Source organism: Chiloscyllium plagiosum, unplaced genomic scaffold (assembly GCF_037043375.1).
Source record: "Chiloscyllium plagiosum isolate Xiang-an unplaced genomic scaffold, Cpla_swu_hap1 HiC_scaffold_22, whole genome shotgun sequence".
NCBI lineage: Eukaryota > Metazoa > Chordata > Chondrichthyes > Orectolobiformes > Hemiscylliidae > Chiloscyllium > Chiloscyllium plagiosum.
In genome coordinates, this window is record NW_028270160.1 from 18825188 (window position 1) to 18846077 (window position 20890).

The following is a 20890-nucleotide window of genomic DNA, read 5'->3' on the forward strand; positions in this document are numbered from 1 at the left end:
TTTTGGCAGTCTAGCTATTCATTGAAAACAGTCATGCAGTTTTGAGGCTGCTGATCCAAGAAACAGCTCCATAGAAGAGGGTGTTCCATGCTCTCTCTCTCCCTCTCTCTCTGGCTCTCTCTCTGCTGTAAGACCCTGTGTTTGATTTTGCTTTTTGTGCCAATGGGTGTTTATGGAGATTGTTGCAAATATTTCGAACAGCATCATTAAGTTGGAATATTCTGTTGGGTTTTTGGATAGGTTAAGTTATTTAGTATTTTGTTCTTTTTTTTGTTTGTGTTTCATTCAGTCATCTTGTAAATAAATTGTTTTGTTCAAAACTAAGGAGTTTGACCAGCTACATCTCTCCTGGAATATCCACGTTACACCCACTTAAAACAACTAGCAAAGTTAGGGTTTGGGCTACTTTCTTGAAATGTTTTGAGGGAGTTTGGTCTGTTCTCGATGCTGCCACCACCACAAATATATTCCAAAAATTAACTTCACTAATATTCTCCGCATCCTGTCACTCAAGTTGAGTATGTGGTACTGCATCAAACACAGTTTGAATATCAATGTATGACACATAAACTGTATTGCTGTCATTAACTCTCTCTGTTACCTCATTGAAACTTCAATTAAATCAGTTAAACACAACTTGTGTTTCAGAAGTCAGTGATAGATTCCTCATTATTAAGGAAACCTGAAATAAAAGAAATCAGTATTTAAATGTTTAAATATGTCGATGAAAACATCTAAATGCATTTCCAACATTATTGAGTTGTTTCTGTTAGATTGGGCAAGTTTCGGGTGCCTTTTGTTTCTCATTGCAATTTTGCCTTTCAGTTTTTGATTCCTGAGCCTATCATTCTTATCAATTGCAACTCCAGTTCAGATTGCACCTTGTCCTTTTCCAAGGCTGATCTAAAACATCAATTATTATCAATGTTATCGAAATGACTCCCATCAGACACATGATCCATTTTATTTACCTTATCTAGAGATAGGTCCATATAACTAAAATTCAGAAACCTTGCCTAATTTCCTAAAACTTTTGCCCCTTTTCAGCTAAATCCTTGTGAGAGGCTCTTGGGACGGTTGTTGTTTCTGTAAAAATCATATGACTCAGCCGTGGGGGGGGGGGGGGGGGGTGGGGGGGTTGGTATATGTTAAGCTAGATATACTTGCAAGCAGTTACAAGTAACTGTATCTTGCTTCTGAAAAAAATCGCAAGGCGGAATCATGAGAGTATATACAAGAAATAACTAACCGAAAAGGGAGGTGGTCGACTGGTAGAAACAGATGTATTGACATGACCGTTGCAATTGTCACGCACATAGGGAGTTAGTATGAATAAGATAACCAAATGAGACCCAGTGTTGCGTCAGCAAAAGTAATAAGACCCAGCTGTCAAGGGGGGGGAGTTGCACACCAACAACAGGCCACAGACAGATGTGGTAAGCCAATTAGATTAGCAACTGCACAGAGCAATACAACTATCAGATATGAAGTGAAAGGGGGAGTACCGACAGACTCAATTGAACTGTATAAATTGTAATGTAACCTCCTGATCGGTGTGCCTCCTTTAATGGTCACCCAGCTTGCAAGACCGTATGAATAAAGACTGCTTCAGAATTTGACTCGGACTGAAATTATTGAACAATGAGCTTCGTTTCTCACAATCCTCATACTGATATTGTGTGTGAATCTTACCTACATTGCTTATGTGTATCTAGGCTGAAAGACTTAAGAAAAAAATATAAAACATTTACAAAGGAGGAAGTATAATAATATATGTGACAGTTCTTTAATGGAGAAGTGACAGTATTGTTGACTTATTTTTTCAAGTCACTGGTAAACATCCAAAATTTGACATACTCAGTCACCACAAATTGGTGGATTTCAAGACACATGGTGGATATTATTGTCATAATAAACAGAACATTTGTCCTCACTAACCAATAGGCCTCAGAGACCTGTTCTAAAAAATGAAACACTTATAGATTATATCCCAGGTTTGCTCACCATTTAAAGCATGCTGCTTTACTTACTAGGCTCCCAGTTCACCCTAGTGTGTAAATATTCAGAGTTTTAGGAGTGCTTCATCCTTGTCTTTGCTGATCACCCCCAAAGTCAAAGCTTGAAATATTTGGAAATATTCCATGAAAGTCCAAATCGTAGAATATGAGTGACTAAAGCATAAGCTCAGTCTCTCTAAGGGAATTTTTTTATTCATAGTAAAAATAAAATTAGTCTGTGTTTTACTCATAAAACAAAGGCCTTATAAAATCAGTGTTGCTCAGCACTGACTCCATGGAAATCAAGAGACTACCAACAGCACAAAGAGGCCCTGGAAAAACAATTATCGCAAAAATTCACTCCAAGTAGTTATGTTTCAAAAGTCACTTTGGACTTTGGAGAACTCGACAGACTTAAGCCTAAAGCAGGATATAAGGAGCCATGCACAGTCCATGTGGCATGGACACACTGGCTTCTAGCTTATTAAGCTTACTGCCAAGCTGTCTGTTAAAGCCAAGTAACAGAATATTGTTAACAATGAAGACAAATATAATACAGAAGAAACTGATTTTAAAACGTGTTCTAATATTTTAACTATTTCCATAAATAGTTTGGCAGCAGATTGTTTCTCCAGATTCTGGAGCAGTCCCAGTGGACTGAAAGGGAGCAAACGTAACCCACTATTCAAGGATGGAGTTAGAAAACAGGGAATTACAGATGAGTTAGCATGATGTCAGTCATCATAAAAAATGCTGCAATCCATCTTCAAAGAAGTAGTGACAGAGCACTCGAAAATCATAATACGATTAAGCAGATTTCAACATTGTTTTAAGAAAGGGAAACTTTTGAACATCTGCTATAGCCTTTGAAATATGTAATGGGGTGCAAACAACTTGATATACAGAGCAACTTCAATTATCCGAACGAGATGGGTGAGCACTATTTCGTTCAGATAATTGATTATTTAGTTCATTGATTCAATGTCTTTCCTCTGAGGCTTGGAGTTTTCTGTTACATCTGCTCCCCATTCAGGAGATGAGGCAGCAGCACACCGCGCGCGAGAGACCCCGCCAGTCCTCATCCAACACTGCACTCAGTCTGCCCCCATACCCAACCCTATCTAACATCACACCCCCAATCCGCCCCCAACCCCATCCAACACCGTATCCCCCATCCGGTCCTGCCCCGTCCACGCCCCGACTCCCAGTCCAACCTGGCCACCATGCCCCGTGCCCCCCACGAGCCCGTCCGCTCCTGCCCCCTCCCTCTGCGGGCCAGCTGGACCATGAATGAGTCTCCAAATAGCATTCACACATACACACACGTTTTACTGCAGCTTCTTGACAGGTTCCACCTTTGCCCTCAACAGGACAATGTTGGAGAGGTTATGCAGGGAAGGTGGGTTTAGGGTATACCCCTGTGTAGAACTCCAGGGAAAGTGTGGGGGGAGAGAGAGAGAGGCCGGGTGATCAGCCATTTGGAGATGGTGCCTGGTCTCCCATCAATGTCCAGGACTGTTCTCGGCAGCATTTCAGTAAGCCGAGTTCACTTTTAATCACTGTAAACAAAGGATGTGAAACACATCTTTGATGTAATTTTTCTAGTGGGACCTTGAGATCTTTTTCCGATATTCCGATTTTTGGATAATTGATATTCGGATAATCGAGGTTCCTCTGTAGTATATTTGGATTTGGAAGAGGTATTTGACAAAGTGCTAGATAAAAGGTTGTTGACGTCTTAAGAGATTCTGTTAACATGGACAGAGAACTGATGAAAGGACAGAAAACGAGAATAGTAACAAAAGGGATATTTTCAATTTAGCAGGCTCTTAATAGGGAAATGTTGCAAGCATTTGTGCTGATATCCTAGCTATTTACAACTTACATTAATGATACGTGACAGCCTTTGACATGGAAATACTAATACAAGGAAAACTTGTAGTTATAGAGTCATAGTGATGTACAGCACAGAAACAGATCATTCGGTCCAACTCATCCATGCCGCCAGATACCCTAAATTAATCTAGGCCCATTTACAAGCACTTGGCCCATATCCTTCTAAACCCTTCCTATTCACATACCCATCCAGATGCCTTTTAAATGTTGTAATTGTCCCAGCCTCCACAACTTCCTCTGGCAGCTCATTCCATACACGTACCACCCTCTGTGTGAAAAGGTTGCCTGTTAGGTTCCTTTTAAATCTTTTCCCTCTCACCCTAAACCTATGCCGTCTAGTTCTGGACTCCCCCACCTCGGGGAAAAGACCTTGTCTATTTACCCTATCCATGCCCCTCCTGATTTTATAAACCTCTATAAGGTCACCCCTCAGCTTCCAATGCTTCAGGGAAAGCAGCCAGAGCCTATTCAGCCTCTCTCTTTAGCTCAAACCCACCAACACTGGCAAAATCCTTGTAAATACATTCTGAACCCTTTCAAGTTTCACAACATCCTTCCTATAGAAGGGAGACCAGAATTGCACAACATTCCAAAAGAGGCCTAACCAATGCCCTGTACAGCCGCAACATGACCTCCCAACTCCTATATTCAATGCTCTGACCAATAAAGGAAAGCATACCAAATGTTTGTGGAATCTGCTTTTGTAAATTAGTTGAAAAAGGCTTTAATCAGTTTGCCTCATTTGTACAGGGATTAATTGTAATTTTCCTAAATGAATACTGGTTCTTGTAACCTCCTAGTCTCAATTTGGAAATGGTTATCAGGGGAGACAGTGGCGTAGTGCATGACAGTATTGATAGAAGTGAGCACTGCATTGTCCTTGTGATGTCTTCACATTGAGGAAAGCATCAATGAATGGATCAAATCTAAGCTTTGCAACCCTGTCACATAATATAATAAATAGTGTTGAACAATTGAAGAACTACTTGGAGGAGGAGGCATCTCCATGATTAATCCTTTCTTAATGAAAAGGTAACCTAGCACAATACTGCAAAAAACAATGTTGGAGGCTTCATAACTATCCTCAGAAGCATTGAGTTGATTATCCAGGGGAGTCTCCTCCTTCACATCACAGATGCCAGTCTTCAGCCTAATCAAATCTCTCCACATGATATCAAGAAATCGCTGAAGGCACTGGATACTGCAAAACTGATGGGCTGTGCGAACATTTCACTTTTAGCATTGAAAGCCTACACTCCAGAAGTAACTGCCTTTAATCAAGCTGTTTCAGTGTAGCTACAACAATCTGTTGTGTAGAAGATTGTCAGATATGTCCTATCCACAAAAAAAGCAGGACAAATCCTACCTGCCCAGTTTCCACCCCGTTAATCTACTTTCAGTCATCAGCAATGTAATTGAAGTGGTCACTAACAGTGCGTTCAAGTGGCACTTACTCAGCAATAAGCTGCCCACTGATGCACAGTTTTGATTCCACCAGGGCCACTCACCTCCTGACCTCATTACTGCCTTTGTCCAAACATGAACAAAAGACCTTATCTCCAGAGGTGAAATGAGAGTGACTGCTGTTGTCATCAAGGCAGTATTGGCATCAAGGATCCCTAGCAAAACTTGAGTTAATGGGAATTAGGGAGAAAACCTTTCATTTGTAGGAGCCATAGCTGGTACAAAGGAAGATAGTTGTGGTTGTTGGAGGTCAGTCATTTCAGCTGTGCAGAATGTTCTAGGCCCAACATCTTCAATTGCTTTAACAGTGACCTTTCTTCTATAAAAATATGAGAGGTAGGGATGCTCTCTGATGATTACACAATGTTTTGCACCATTTGCTACTTCTCAGAAATTGAAGCAATCCATGTCCAAACACACAAGAAGGCCTGCACAGTATTCAGGTTTGGGTTGATAAATAGCAAGTAACATTCATACCATGCATGGGACAGGCTGTGACCATCTCAAACAGGAGAGAATCAAACAGTCTCCCCCTGGAATTCAGTGGCATTTCCATCAATGGTTTCTAACACTATCAACATCCTGGGGATTACCATTGACCAGAAACTAGACTGGACCAGTCACATATATAATGCAAATACAAGAGCAGATCAGGGGTATGACAAGTGACTCTATCCTTATTCCCCCAAGCATGTCCACTATTTTAAAGGTTATAGTCAGGAGTGTGATGGAACACTGTCTACACACCTGGGTGAGAGCAGTTCCAACAACACTCATGAATTTGGCATAATTCAGGACTAAACAAGGCCATATGATTGGCATCCCATCCATCACCTTCAACATTCTTTCCCTCCACCATTGTTTACTGTTGACAAAGCTCTGACAACACCTACCAAACTTGCAATCTCCACCGAGAAGGACAGCAGCAGCAGATGCATGAGAACACCTCCAGCTGCAAATTTCCTTCCAAGCCTAATGACATCCTGACTTGGAACTGTAGCACTGTTTCTTCACTGCTGCTAGACCAAAAATTTGAACTCTGTCCTTAACGGCACGTTGGGTGTCCCTACAACACATAAAGTGTGGTGATTCACGAGGCCAGCTTGCCATATTCCTGTCAAGGAACATCGGAACAGGAGGAAACCATTAATGGCTGATTGAACACTTCAGTGCCTTTTACTTACCTCATCCCCACAACACTGTATTCTATTGGTAATCATAAATTTTATCAATCTTTCCCTTAAACATTCTCAAACACTGAGCCTCCATATCCTCTGTAGTCAAGAATTCCAAAGGTTCGTAACCTCTATGTAAAATCATTTCTCTTCATCTCAGACCAAAGTAGCATAGCCTGATTTTTAAATTGTAGCCCCAGTTCTATATTCCCTAACCAGAGGAAATATATTGCCTGAAATTACCCTGTCCATCCATTTCAATATTTATTAGGTTTCAATGATATAATATCTCATAGTTTGAAACTCTCGAATAAGCAGGCCCAGTTTTCCCAATCTCTCATCATAGGATAGCCCTGCTATCCCAGGAACAGATCTGGTGAACCTTTGTTGCTTTTTGCCTATGGCAGTGGTATCTTTCCTGGGGTAAGAAAGCCAAAACTGCACACTGTACTCCATGTGTGATCTATCCAAGTTTTTCTACAATTGATGTAAGTCTTCACAGCTCCAGGTATTCAAATACTTTTCCTATTAAGGCTAACATTCCATCAGCCTTCCTAATAGCTTGCTGTAGCTGCATATTACTCTTCAGTGGCACATTAACAAGGATATCTAAGTCCCTTTTACATTTACACCTTCCAGTTTACTACTTAAGAAATAATCTGCAAAATTAGAAATACTACATTTGGACCCCACCTCCAAACAGGACCTGGAAGGTAGTAATCAAATGAATGCATGTCTGGAGGGATGATATACAACAAAAGGGATTTAGATACTTGAGAGACATTTTGACCAGTTCTAAGGAATCAATTCTGAAATCTGTAAAAGTTGAATGGGTTGCATCCCAACAAGACCAGGATCAATATCATCACCGAACCATTCGCTAGTACTGTGGATTAAGCTAGAATGGCAGGGGCATGGGAACCTAAGTGGGGAGACAAGAGTGAGGGAAACAAAGAAGAAAATGAAAGAGAGAAAATTAGAAACCAAAAGTGGAAGTCATGATACAAGGAGTAAGAACAAGTAGGGTGGAATACAAAAAAAATTTGTAGAAGTGTCATAAAGACAAGTCTGAGAGCACAGTATGTTTGCAAAAAGGTGAATGAATTAACAGTACAAATATTTGTAAATGTTTACAATATGATTCTGATTACTGAGACATAATTTGAGGTGATCAAAGCTAGGAACTACGCATCCAAGGATATTCAACCTATAGGAAGGACAGGCAAAATGGAGAAGAAGAATGGATGGCTTTTGTTAATGAAAGATTAAATTGGTGCAAGAGTGAAAAAGCATGTTGGTGCAGGAAATGTAAATGTGGATTTAATTTGGGTAGAGCTAAAAAAGTAACAAGGTGTGAAAAATAAAAATGGGAATTGTCTACAGCCCTTCAAACAGTAATGGTGAGGTACAGGATCACATTAAATTAGTGATGTATGCCACAAGGGTGCGGCAGTAATCATAGGTGATTTAAATCTACACATTGACTGGGCAAACCACATTAGAGTGTGCCGGATGAAGTCTTTGAGTGTGTTTTAATAATCTTGATATTTGATACCTTGATAATCATTTCAGGGATAGGCCATCCAAGATTTGATTTTGTGCAATGAGAAGAGATAAATCAGAGACATTTTCTAAATGAACTAGTGGAAACTTCCAGGGAAAGATAACTGATCTCCAAAGACCTGGCCAGCTGAAGAAGGATCAAAAGAACAGGGAAGCAAAGACCATTGAATTGATGTTCCATTTTATTCTACCTCTGCCAATAATCTATTTCCCTATTTGTTAGTATGTATGTATAAGAGGAATTCATAACAATTAAAATTTTAATTGGTATTGTTATATGCCAATAGTATATTTCTGTTTACCTATAGCTGTTGTCTAAGTACTGATGTTAAATAATAATTCTTGTTAAGGTCAGAAATCTAGTCCATGATTTCTATCATTGTTGGTCTGAAAATCATGAAAATTGGGGTACTATGTGTACTTTATAAAATAAACTTTAACATTTGGTACAACTTGAGGAGTAGTCGGGCTCAATTTATAGTGTACTACCCCAGTTGGCTGCAGCATCACTCCTGGTGTCACGTCTCTGGATGCAGAAACATCTGTTCTCCTTTTGATATAATCCTCTATCACTTTGGTTTTCCCACTCTTTGTCATTCTCTCCCCCATGCAAGACAGTCATTCTGAGCCTTGGAGTTGCCTCTCATTGCATTCCCTGATACACCAACTCCCTCAGCTGTAAGCAAAACAGAAAACCTGTTTGAGAGGTTTATGAGCTGCACTTTTTTTTTAGATTACATTAGATTACATTACAGTGTGGAAACAGGCCCTTTGGCCCAACAAGTCCACACCGACTCGCCGAAGCGAAACCCACCCATACCCCTAATCTAACACTACGGGCAATTTAGTTTGGCCAATTCACCTGACCCTGCACATCTTTGTGACTGTGGGAGGAAACCGGAGCACCCGGAGGAAACCCACGCAGACACGGGGAGAACATGCAAACTCCACACAGTCAGTCGCCTGAGGCGGGAATTGAACCCGGGTCTCTGGCGCTGTGAGGCAGCAGTGCTAACCACTGTGCCACCGTGTCGCCCACCACTTCTTGCTTGATGTTTTTACTCTATCTGACAATCACCCATTCTCTTTCTGCCTTTGCATTCCTTAGCTGCAGTGTGACGACCCTGTTGTATAAATTATCCATGAAAATTTTAGTCTTGCATATAGTCTGCAGTGACTCCAGTTGCTGCTTTAGATCCAAAACACAGATTTCCAGTAACTACAACTGGATACATGGTTAGAGACAAAAAAACTGCAGATACTGGAATCCAAAGTAGACAAACAGGAGGCTGGAAGAACACAGCAAGCCAGGCAGCATCAGGAGGTGGACAAGTCAACGTTTCTGGTATAGGTGGGGGACATGGGATGAGTGGTGAAGTAGAGATCGGTGAACACAGGTAGAGGGTGCGACTTGGTTGGTCGACGGGGGGGAGTTAATCGGATTCGTGACTGGAACTGTACCCATCGCCAGTCCTTGGTTCGTGCCACTCTTCCTACCAACCCCCCAAACTCCCAGGTACTTTCCCCTACAACTGTAAAAGATGCAAGACCTGCCTGCACACCACCCACCTTGTCTCCATCCAGGGCCCCAAACAGTTGTTCACCTGTCTTTCCTCCAACCTAATTTACTGTATCCGGTGCGAAAGACCAATTTTTACATTAATTTAGGATAGTAGAAATACCCACCAATCTTTACTTATCAAAGTCACCATTCTGAAGGTAGGTCATTGGACCTGAAATGTTAACTCTACTTTCTCTCCATAGATGCTACCAGACCTGCTGAACATTTCTAGCAATTTCTGTTTTTGTTACCATTCAACCTGTGCAGGCTTCTGATGCCATTTAGTAAACTGTTTTTCCTGCAATATTACCCTTTGAATATTTTCAAACTCATCCATCCTGTTCAACTCTTGGTCTCCTTAAAACTGTTTTCCAGTGAAGTTACACTTCTGATTTTCTATATCTCTCAAATCAAAAAATCTCCAGTGCTCTTGCACGCTCTTTTAAGCTGCCTCCCTGACCTTGTGCTAACTCTGAACTGCCCACAACTCTTTTGTCCTGCTTTAAGTCTGCCTGATTTCATGCTGGCTCACTGCAGACTAAGTTTAACAGTATTTTTAATTGTATTTTTCATGGTTGAGATGAACATTGTACAAAAATATCACAAGACCAATGCTAGATTTGTCTGAACCACTACTACCAGTACTGAGTTTAATTTTTACTTTCTCCATTTCAGGCTGGTGGTTTGTCAGTACAGCAGAGGAGCAGGGCTGGGTCCCAGCCACATATCTAGAAGCACAAAATGGAACCCGAGATGACCTGGACATCAGCACTACAAGAGCTGGAGAAGGTAATGGATCCACTCTTCAAATATGCCACTTGCTGCTTTGCTTAATCAGTACTCAGTGATTTAATTTATTTGGGTAACGCATTTCTCAGTTCAGAAAAGAGTCACATCAGATTTGAAACATTCATTATGTTTCTCTCTCTGCAGATGGTACTGGGCCTGCTGAATTTTGCCCAGCACTTTTTGTTTTTGTATGCAATGATGTGAGTTTAACTTATTCAGGTAAAGCATTGCCAGTATACTTTCTCAGATAGATCTGTGTCCAGTGTAAGAGAAGCTAAAGTAGATGTTGGTCTTTTGGATGATGTGGCTGAATTAATAATGGAGAACTAAAAAATGGTAGAAGCTTTGAACAATACTTTTGTATTTTTCTTTATAGTAGAAGACTGAGAATGATTCAAAAAATAATTGAGAAAATCAAGGGGCAAAGAGAAGGGTGATACTTAAAGCAGTTGAAAAAAATACTAGGAAAACTAGCATGATTAAAGGCTGACTAATCCCTGGATCTGATGGCTTGCATTTTAGGGAGTTAAAAGAACTGGCTGAAGAGGTAATAGATGCATTGGTTGTAATCATCCAGAATTCCCAAGTTCTGAAGAAGTGTCAGCAGATTGGAAAGCCTGTGTCCAAGGAAGGACAGAGACAGAAAGCAGGAAATAGTAGGCCACTTAATCTAATGTCGGTCATTGGCAAAATGTTGGAATCTGTTATTCAGAAAGTAGGAGCAAGATAGTTGGAAAATCGTGTGTCAGCATGCAAGAAAAATTGTGTTTCACAAATTATTAAAGGATGCAAAAAGCAGAATGGACAATTGGGAAGCAATAGATGTAGTGCTTTAAATTTCCCAAAGGTGGGAAATTCAGTAAGATGCCACATAAAAGGTTATTACACCGTAAAAACATTAGATATAGGAGCAGAATTAGGCTATTTGGTCTATCACGCCTGCTCTGCTGTTTGATCATGGCTGAACTACTACTCAATTCCATTCTCCTGCCTTCTCCCCATAATCTTGATCTCATTACAAATCTAGAACTTAGCTATCTCTGCCTTAAAGACATTCAATGATTTGGCCTCCACTGCCCACTGCGCAATGATTTCCACATTCTAACTACCTTCTGGCTGAAGAAATTCCTTGTCATCTCTGTTCTAAAAGGCTTTATTTCTCTTTGAGGTTGTACCCTTAAGTCCTAGTCTCTCTTACTAATGGAAACATCTGCTTCATGTCCACTCCACGCAGACCTCTCAGTATTCTGTAGGTTGCAATGAGATCTCACCACTCCTCAATCCATCTAAAATCCATCAAATACAGACCCGGAGTCTTCAACCATTCCTCATATGACACACCCAGCATCCTGGGATCATTCTTATAAACCTCCTCTGAACTTTCTCCAAGGCCAGCACATCCATCCTTAGATACAGGGATCAAAACTGCTCACAATATTCCAAATGACCAGAATATTATACAGCCTCAGTGGGACTTCTCTGCTATTCCTAACTGCCAACTGAACCTGAATGTTAACTTTAAGAGAAACCTGAACTTGGACTCCCAAGCGCCTTTATGCTTCAGATTTCTAAAGCCTTTCTCATTTAGACAATAATCTATATCTCAATTCTTCCTACCAAAGTGCGTAACCTCATGCTTTCCCATATTGTATTGCATCTGTTATTTCTTTGCCCATTCTCCGAGCCTGTCCAAGTCCTTCAGCAGCTTTCCTGCTTCCTCAATACTATCTGTCCTTCCACTATCTTTGTGTCACCTGCAAATGTAGCAACAATACCCTCAGTTCCTTCATCCAGATTGTTAATGTATAATGAATATAATTGTGGTCCCAACATAGACCCCTGCAGAACTCTGCCATCCTGAAAAAGACCCCTTTATCCCCACTCTCAACCTCCTTCCAGTAAGCCAATCTATTATCCATGCTAGTACCTTGCTTCTAATACCATAGGCTCTTGCCTCATTTCACATCTTCCTGTGCACCACCTTGTCAAAGGCCTTCTGGAAATCCATTGTCTAACTTTACTTGTTTTCTCCTCAAATATTTGTAATAGGTTCGTCAGGCATGACCTCTCCTTGATGAAACTGTGCCCATTCAGCCCTATTTTACAATGCCATTCCAAGTATTCCCCAATTCCATCCCTTAATAATGGGCTCAAAAGAACTGAGGTCAGGCTAACCGGCCAATGATTTACTGTTCACTGCCTCCCTTCAGTCTTAGCAGGGGTGTTACATCAGCCATTCTGGGACCGTCCCGACTCCCGTGATTCCTGAAGGATCACAACTAATGCCTCCACAATCTCCTCATCAACCTCCTTCAGAATTCTGAAGAGTAGTCCTGGTGATTTATCCATCTTCACACATTTTAGCTTCCCCACCACCTTGTCCTTAGTGATGGTCACTACACTTACCTCTGACTTGCAACTCTCTTGAAGTTCTGGGATGCTGCTGGTCCCTTCCACTGTGAGGACTGATGTAAAATACCTATTCAGTTCCTCCGCCATTTCTTTGTTCCCCATTACTACTTATCCAGTCTCATTTTCCAGTGGTCTAATGTCCAGTCTTGCCTCTGTCTTCTCATTTAGATAACTAAAAATCTCTTGCAATCTTCTTTTACATTACTAGCTAGCTTGCTCTTATATTTCATCTTTTCCCCACTTATTGCTCTTTTAGTTATCCTCTACTGATTTTGAAAGGATTCCCTATCCTCTGACTTCCCACGAATCTTCACTACATCGTCTTCTTCTTTGGGATGAATTTCTGCTGTGCCCCCAAATTATTGCCAGAACATCCTGCCATTGCTGCTCCATTGTCTTCCCTGTGAGGTTGCCCTTCCAATCAACTCTGGCCAGCTCTTCCCTCATGTCTTTGTAGTTACCTTTGCTGAATTGTCATCCTGTTACACCTGATTCCAGTTTTTTCCTTTCAAACTGCAGGGTGGATTCTATCATGCTATGGTCACTGCTCCTTAACAGTTCCTTTACTTTATGCTCTCTAATCAAGACTGCCTATTACACATCACCAAAACCAGAACTGCATGTTCCCTAATGGGGTCTACCACAAGCTGCTCCAAAAATCCAACTCGTAGACATTCCACAGATTCCTTTTCTTGAGATCTTCTACCAACCTGATTTTCTCAGTCCACCTCCATATTGAAGTATTTCATCATAGTACTTGTAATAGTGCCTTTCTTATGTGCCTTTTCTATCTCCTGATTTATTTTCTTCCCCACACCCTGACTGCTGTTACAAGGCCTATACACAAATTGTTTTCCTTTACACTTCCTTAATTCTACCCATCGCAGATTCTACACCTTCTGACGTGATATTTCTTCTTGCTATTGATTTAATTTAATTTCTTACTAACAAGGTAACTCTCCCGCTTTGTCCATCTACCTGGAAGTTTAGTTTCCAGCCCTGACCCCTTTGCATGTCTCTGTGATACTCACAACCTGCCAATTTCAATCTGAGCTGCAAGCTCATTTACCTTGTTTCATCTACTGTATGCATTTAAGTACAACACCCTCAGTCCTGCATTGACTGCCCACATTCTCATAGCTGTCCCCTTATCTGCTGTGTCTGAAGTTGGATTCCTGATTCTTTCTACACTTTACTTGTTCTGGAAACTTTAATCATCTCTGCTGAGCCCTCCCACTTTAACGTTTTCCCGTGCAACTGAATCTAACCTTTCAGTGTTTAGTTTAACCACACAAAATAAGAACTGATCATGTTGGCATTGTATATTAGCATGAATAATGGATTGGCTAACTAATAGGAAAAGAAATTATAGTGAAATCAAGCAGAGTCAACGTGATATTATGCAAGGGAGATCATGTTCTTTGAGGATCTATTAAGAAAGCTGGAATCACAACACTTAAGAACAAAGTTAGAGCTCATAGAATAGAAGGGCAGGGTGAAATGTACATACAAAGATGGCCGAGTTATAGGAAACAGATATTACATGGGCTGACGAAGAATTCATACTGGAGTTCCTTAGAGGTCGGTGTCGGGACCTCTGCATTTCTATAAATGGTCTAGAGCTTGGGTACAGGCGCACTTTCAAATTTTGTGGATGGTACATAACTTGGAAACATTGTAAACTGCAGGGAGAGCAGTGTAGAACTTGAAAAGGATAAAGTGTATAATCTAAAAGGTGTGCAGGAGCAGAGTGACATAAATGTAAACGTGCATAAATCATGAAAGGTGGAAGGAGAGGTGGAGAGAGTGGCTCATAAAGTACACAACAGCCTGGTCTTAATGAGAGCTTAGAGTGTAGAGCAAGGAGTTTATGTTGAATTTGTATAAAATACTACTTAGGTCTTAGCTAAAATATTGTGCCTACTTCTGGATGCCAAACTTGAAGAAACTTGTGATGATGTTGGTGAGAGTGCAAGAAATGTTAAAGGGTTGAGGAATTTCAGCTGTTAAGATAGATTGGAGTGATTGGGACTGCTCTCCTTGTTGAAGACAAAGCTAAGAGGAGATTTATTCAAAATAGAACTCTGGTCAGAGCAAATAGGAAGAAAATGCTCCCACTTGTGAAAGGATCAAGAACGAGAGTGCACCGATTTAAAGTAATTAGTGAAAGAAGCTGATGTGAGGATAAAGATTCTAACGCAGTCGTTAAGGCTTAGAATGCACTGCTTGAGAGTGTAGTGGGGGCTGGTTCAATTGAGACATTAGAAAGGGATTTGTATGGTTATTTGAACAGGAAGAATGTGCTGGGTTATGGGGAGAAAGTAAATAATGGCACTGAGTGAAATGTTGCATTACAGAGCCAGTGCAGACATGATGAGCTGAATGATCTCCTTCTCTACTGTACAAATCTAATTTAGTGATTCTGTTTGCTCATTTGAATGAAAGTAAGATAGATTTCATTGAGAAAATTTAATATTATGGAATCCAGTCCATGAATAATTTTGCTTATGACATGTGATTGGTTGCTCAGAGAAACGGGGAAATTTAAACACGCATTCTAAAGCTCTCCACTGTTAGGGTTTTCTTATCCTCATGTTTGTGTCTGTTAATAGAGGTTTACTACTATGATTAATCAACGATTGTTGTATTATCCAACTACCAGTATGGTACAAGGTGAATCTGTTGGACCTTGGTCTTTTCTTGTCCAGCATGTCCAATATTCTTGTTGCATCTAATGTTTCCATCTACTAATTCATTGTGTATTGATTTAATCTTTACTCATTTTCTCGCTTAGTTCTTAAAATTGTATCTCTTCATGTAATTTCTAGACCTTATTTGTTCACCTTTTTCCAGTTTATTTTCAGTGATTGTTTTGAATCATTTTGTTGTACAACAGCAATTATTTTTTAACTCTCTGAGTACTGTGGGTGGAAATAATTAATCTGTTCCAATAATAAGGCAATTGGAGCTACAAAAAGTTGTTCTGTAAATTTATTCTTTGAATTAACATCATCCTGCAGCCCAGGACCAAGGTTTGAGCTTCAGCATGAGGGAGAAGTTTTCTCTCTAGTGAATACCAGATTTTACGTTGGCCCATTTCAACATGAGAATCAGATCCATTGTAGCCAGGGAATGACCCCATATCTGTTTAATGAAGGGTTCCTGATACAGTGTTCATTTGCCTCCAGTACATTGGATCACATCTGTGTCAGGAATAGGGAAGTATATCTCTCTTCTCTCCTTGTTCTATGAACATGAGAAATAGGAATAGGAGTAGTCCATTCAGGCTATGGATTTAGCTGTATGATTCATTAAGATCATGATTTACCTGATTAAGGCTTTAACTTCATTTACCTGCCTAACTCACATAGCCCTTAGTTCCTTTGTCAATCAAAAATCTGTCGAACTTAAATAGATTCAGTTACCCAGCCTCCACTGCTTTCTGTAGAATATAGGATCGTGGGACTAGGAGCACAAGGTTTTCATTTAGTTCTTCGAGCTTGTTCTAACATTCAGTAAGATAATGACTGATCTGCTTATGATCTCTTCTCGAGTTTCATGTCTGCCCTGTACTTGTTTGTCTATCAAGAATTTCTCAAACTCAGCCTTGAAAAATGTGAAAGACCAAGCCTCCACTATTTTCTGTGGAAGAGAATTTCACATTGTAATGACTCTCTGAGAAAATAAAATATCCTAATTTCTTTCTAAAAAGGGAGACGTATTATTTTTAAACTGTGTCCCCTAATTCTTGTCTCCTCCACTAAAGAAAACATCTCTAAGTATTCATCTTGTCCAATCCTCTCAAGATCTTAAGTGTTTCAATAAGATCACCTCAATCTTCTAAATGGAAATATGATGTTGAGGGGAGGGGGAATGGTGGAGGTGGCGTGGATGAGGGTGGGGTCAAGGTTGGGGCAGAGGTGGACAGGGGGGCGTGGTTGGACATGTTTGGGTGCGGCCGGGGGCAGACTGGGCAACGCGGTTGGTCGGTGTTGGGGGCGGGGTGGGGTTGGATTGGGGACGGGGTTGGGGGTGGATAGGGTGGGGGCTCGCACACGGTGCTGCTGCCTTGTCTCCTGTATGGGGAATGGACGTAGCAAGTGCTCGCTACGTCAATCCCATTGAACTGATTTTGGAAGAGGGGAGGGAGGCCAGTACTCATTGGAATATATAAGAATGAGAGGTAATCTTGCTGAAACAAACAGGATTCTTAGAGGATTTGGCAGGGTAGATGCAGGAAGGCTATTTCCCCTTGTGGGATGGTCTAGGACCAGAGGGCATAATCTCAGATGAAGGGGTCACACCATTAGGACAGAGATGGGAGGAATTTCTTCTCTCAGAGCTTTGTGAATTTGTGGAATTCTTTACCACAGAGGACTGTTGAAGCTAAGTGATTAAGTATATTTGAGAGTGAGATAGTCATTTTTAGTCAATTAGGAAATCAAGGGTTATGGGGAAAATACAAGAAAATGGAATTAAGGATTATCAGATCAGCCATGACCTCATTGAATGGCAGAGCAGAGTAGATGGGCTGAATGGCCTACTTCTGCTCCTGTGCCTTATGATCTTATGGTCTTATGTGCCTTCCTAATGACTTATTGTACCTGCATCTTTGTGATGCATGGACAAGATAATGCAGATCCAACTGTACTACAGCATCCTCCACTGTCTTCCAATTTAAAAAAATCTGAACAACCTTACATTTTCCCATATTTAGAAGGGAAATTGTGCAGATGCTGGAATCTAATGTAGACAAGCAGAGGCTGGAAGAACACAGCAAGCCAGGCAGCATCAGGAGGTGGAGAAATTGACTTTTCGGGTGTAACCTTCTTCAGGACTTGGATTCCAGCATCTGCAATTTATTTGTCTTGAACCAAGTTTGTACCACTGTGAAGTCTCTTCAAAGAATGCCCACTTTGAAGAAGTTCTCAGCAAAGTCCTGAAGAAGGTTTACACCTGAAACGTTGACTTTTCGACCTCCTGATGCTGCCTGGCCTGCTGTGTTCTTCCAGCCTCCTGCTTGCCAGTGAGACTGACATCTCTTGAAAAAATAAAGATTACATTCCATTTGGCAAACTTTTACCTAGTTACTTAACTTAGCAATACCCCTTTGCAGACTTCTGTACACTCCGTATACCTTACTTTTCTACCAACTATTGTATCATCTGCAAATTTGGCTACAGTGCAGTCTGCCTCTTCATTCGAGTTACTAATACAAAGCAAAAGTTGTTGAGGCTTTAGCGCTGATGTCTGCGACAGTTCACTCTATGCAGTTTGCAGTCTGAAAATGACCCATTTATCTAACTCATTTCCTGGTAGTTAGCTAATCCTATATCCATGCTAATCTCTTACCCCAACACCTTGAGCTTTTAGCATGTGCAGTAACCTTTTGTTTCATGTTTATAATCTCTTCACCCAGTCCAATATACAAAGTGGCTCCAGTTTTCCTACTGTGTCTCCAAAATTGTTAGGCTGAGAGTGTGTGGATGTTTCACAATGATGTAAGGTGGTTGTTACTCAGAGTGTTAAAAGAGCTATTACTTATTTGTAGTCTCATTGTCATTACTAAAAATAAAACTGCTTGTGATATCTGGACTGGAGAAATGTTTGGTTTGATTAAACATAAGTGAGCAGTTAGCACTGAAAACCGATAGTATCCGCAGAAAATAAATAAATTGCTGGATTCTTAGCTTTCGCTTTGAAAGCACTGAGCCAGACTAAGATCCTAGCACAGATATTGTGGGGAGAGATATGCCATGGGCCTGGGTAGCATCCTTGGTACAGTACTGGTCCTCATTTCCAGTCTCTCACTTAATCATAAGACATCAGAGCAGAAATAAGCAGTTCAGCCTATTGAAGAGTCCGTTCACTTTTCCCCCATGGCTTCCTCTACTCACCTGACTTCTTCAAACAAATGAAGATATAAGTAAACACACTGGAACATCACCACCTCCAATTCATACATTGTTTTATCTTGGACATCTACTACAAGCATTGCATTAAGATTCTGGAATCATTATCAAACAGAATTGTGAGAGCAATGTCACTAAAAGGAATAGAGCAATTCAGGAATGCCTAGGGCAACCAAGGCTGGGCAATAAATGCAGCCACACCACCAGTGCATTCTATAATTTATTTTTTTTAAGTGTGTAGGTGATTGAAGTGGCTCCCTTAGCTTTTTTAGTGCAGTTGCATGTGCTCTTTCTCTAAGAAGCCAATCTTTGTGTGACCACTATTTGTAGTTTCACCTAAGAGAGGAATACCAGTGACAGTATTATTCGATTTGCTCACTGCTGGTTTACTAAAACCTCAGAAATATGGCTTATGGATGAGTGACTAAATGCCAAAATTATAAAAACTGACATGCTGGGAACAGTCTTTGGGGTTCTACTAAAAGATTGTATTTTCACTGGTTCAGAGACTTTCCATTTCAGCTCTCCATTTCTGCTAAGGTCTGTTACTATCTCCTTGTGATCTCTACATTTATGAATTTCTGTGAGATCTGCAAATTTGAGATTTGTCATGTATTTCTAAAACCAGTTTAATGGTCTAGTGATAGGTTGCATCTCGAAGCTAAAGCCTGTGTCAGTTTTGACTCTGCTGCTTTTACGTTTCTGCCAGTATTTTCATGGCAATTGGTAAGTAATCTTGTCAGCCTATTAACCAGACAGCCAGTATGACTGACAGAGCATGCCTTCTGCACAATGACTCCTGTTGCTGTATTTGAGAATGTACTGAACAGAAGGAGATTGGTCACAATAGGCCACAACCTAATGCGTACCCCAGCCTGTCACCAATTTTAGATGCACCTTGAGACTGCAGCTTTTGTTCAGTTCTACTTGACATCAGTGGGATTTTATGAACCATTTTATATAGAACCATCCTATGTAGGCTAGCTCATAGAGGCCTGAAAGCATGAGGTAAATTCCCACGGCATTGAGTGTTTAGCGTCTTGTTATGCACTGAAGGAATCACCAGTCTACTGCACCAAAGTGCTGGTATGCTTCCCACACCTTTGGATTTTCTACTTTTACTTGACCTAAACTAAGACTAGCAGCTCATGCTAGAATACAGTTTTATCAGCATGAGAGACTTTCTGCTGATGGAATTTTTCTAGAATTGTTCTTGAATGAGTTGGGACAATGACTGATAGACTGTCTTTTCATGCAAGATCATCAAAGACAGAACTTAGTCTTGTTAATTTTTGATATTCATATGCCCAAATTCATGGGATTCTCTGAATAAAACATCATTAGCTTCATTCTTGGCCAGCACAGCTCTCTGCATCAACTCATTAATTGTCCAAGTCAGATAATTTTCTGCACTTGTTTCTCTTTTTGCTCACACACTGTTACTTACAGAATTTCGCACAAATGCTGATGACACTCAGCTCTATTTCATCACTAGAATTACAGATCACCATCAAGTCTCTTGATTGTTGTCACCTGTTATCAAAATACTTACTGATTCCTTTGCTACTTCAGGCTCAATTACTCTGATGTTCTCAAAACTTCCCATTTTATACCCTCTAGTAAGTTCAACATTTCTAAGATTCCATGATAGATTCTAATAAACACCAGGTTTCCTTCACCAATTACCCTTGTGCTCACTGAAGGCAGCCATTTAAATTTAAAAAGTTTATTCTTAATTTCAAATCATTTTATGTCGTTACCCTTTCTCTCTTCTCATCTCCTCCAACTCTACAGCCTCCAATATCTCTGCTCCTTCAAGTTTTGATTCTTGCACATACCCCATTTAATCACACTATCATTGATGGCTGTACCTCCTTGGAATTTCCTACGTAAACCTTTTTCTATACTACTTGTGTCCTCATTTAAGAAGCTCCTTCAAACCTACTACTATGGACAAGTCTTTGATAACTTGCCCATATATCTCCTCATATAGTTCGTTGTCAAATCTTATCTAATAATGCTCCTGTGAAGTGCTTTGTGGTGTTTTGCAATGTTAAGGATGTTATATATTAAAAAAGAAGAAATAGTTTCACATATAAGAGTCCATGGAGCCTGCTGTAC

The 20890-nt window shown here is 40.5% G+C and overlaps 1 protein-coding gene across 4 annotated transcripts in view; it reads left to right on the forward strand.

Moving 5' to 3' along the window:
- The window catches only part of sh3pxd2aa (SH3 and PX domains 2Aa), a 322784-nt gene that overhangs the window by 227746 nt on the left and 74148 nt on the right, over window positions 1-20890 (forward strand). For all 4 annotated transcript variants that reach the window (XM_043712866.2, XM_087998826.1, XM_087998827.1 and 1 more), the window contains one exon: window positions 10332-10445. In XM_043712866.2, the coding sequence (XP_043568801.2) occupies window positions 10332-10445 (114 nt within the window). The remainder of the gene's footprint in view (window positions 1-10331; window positions 10446-20890) is intronic.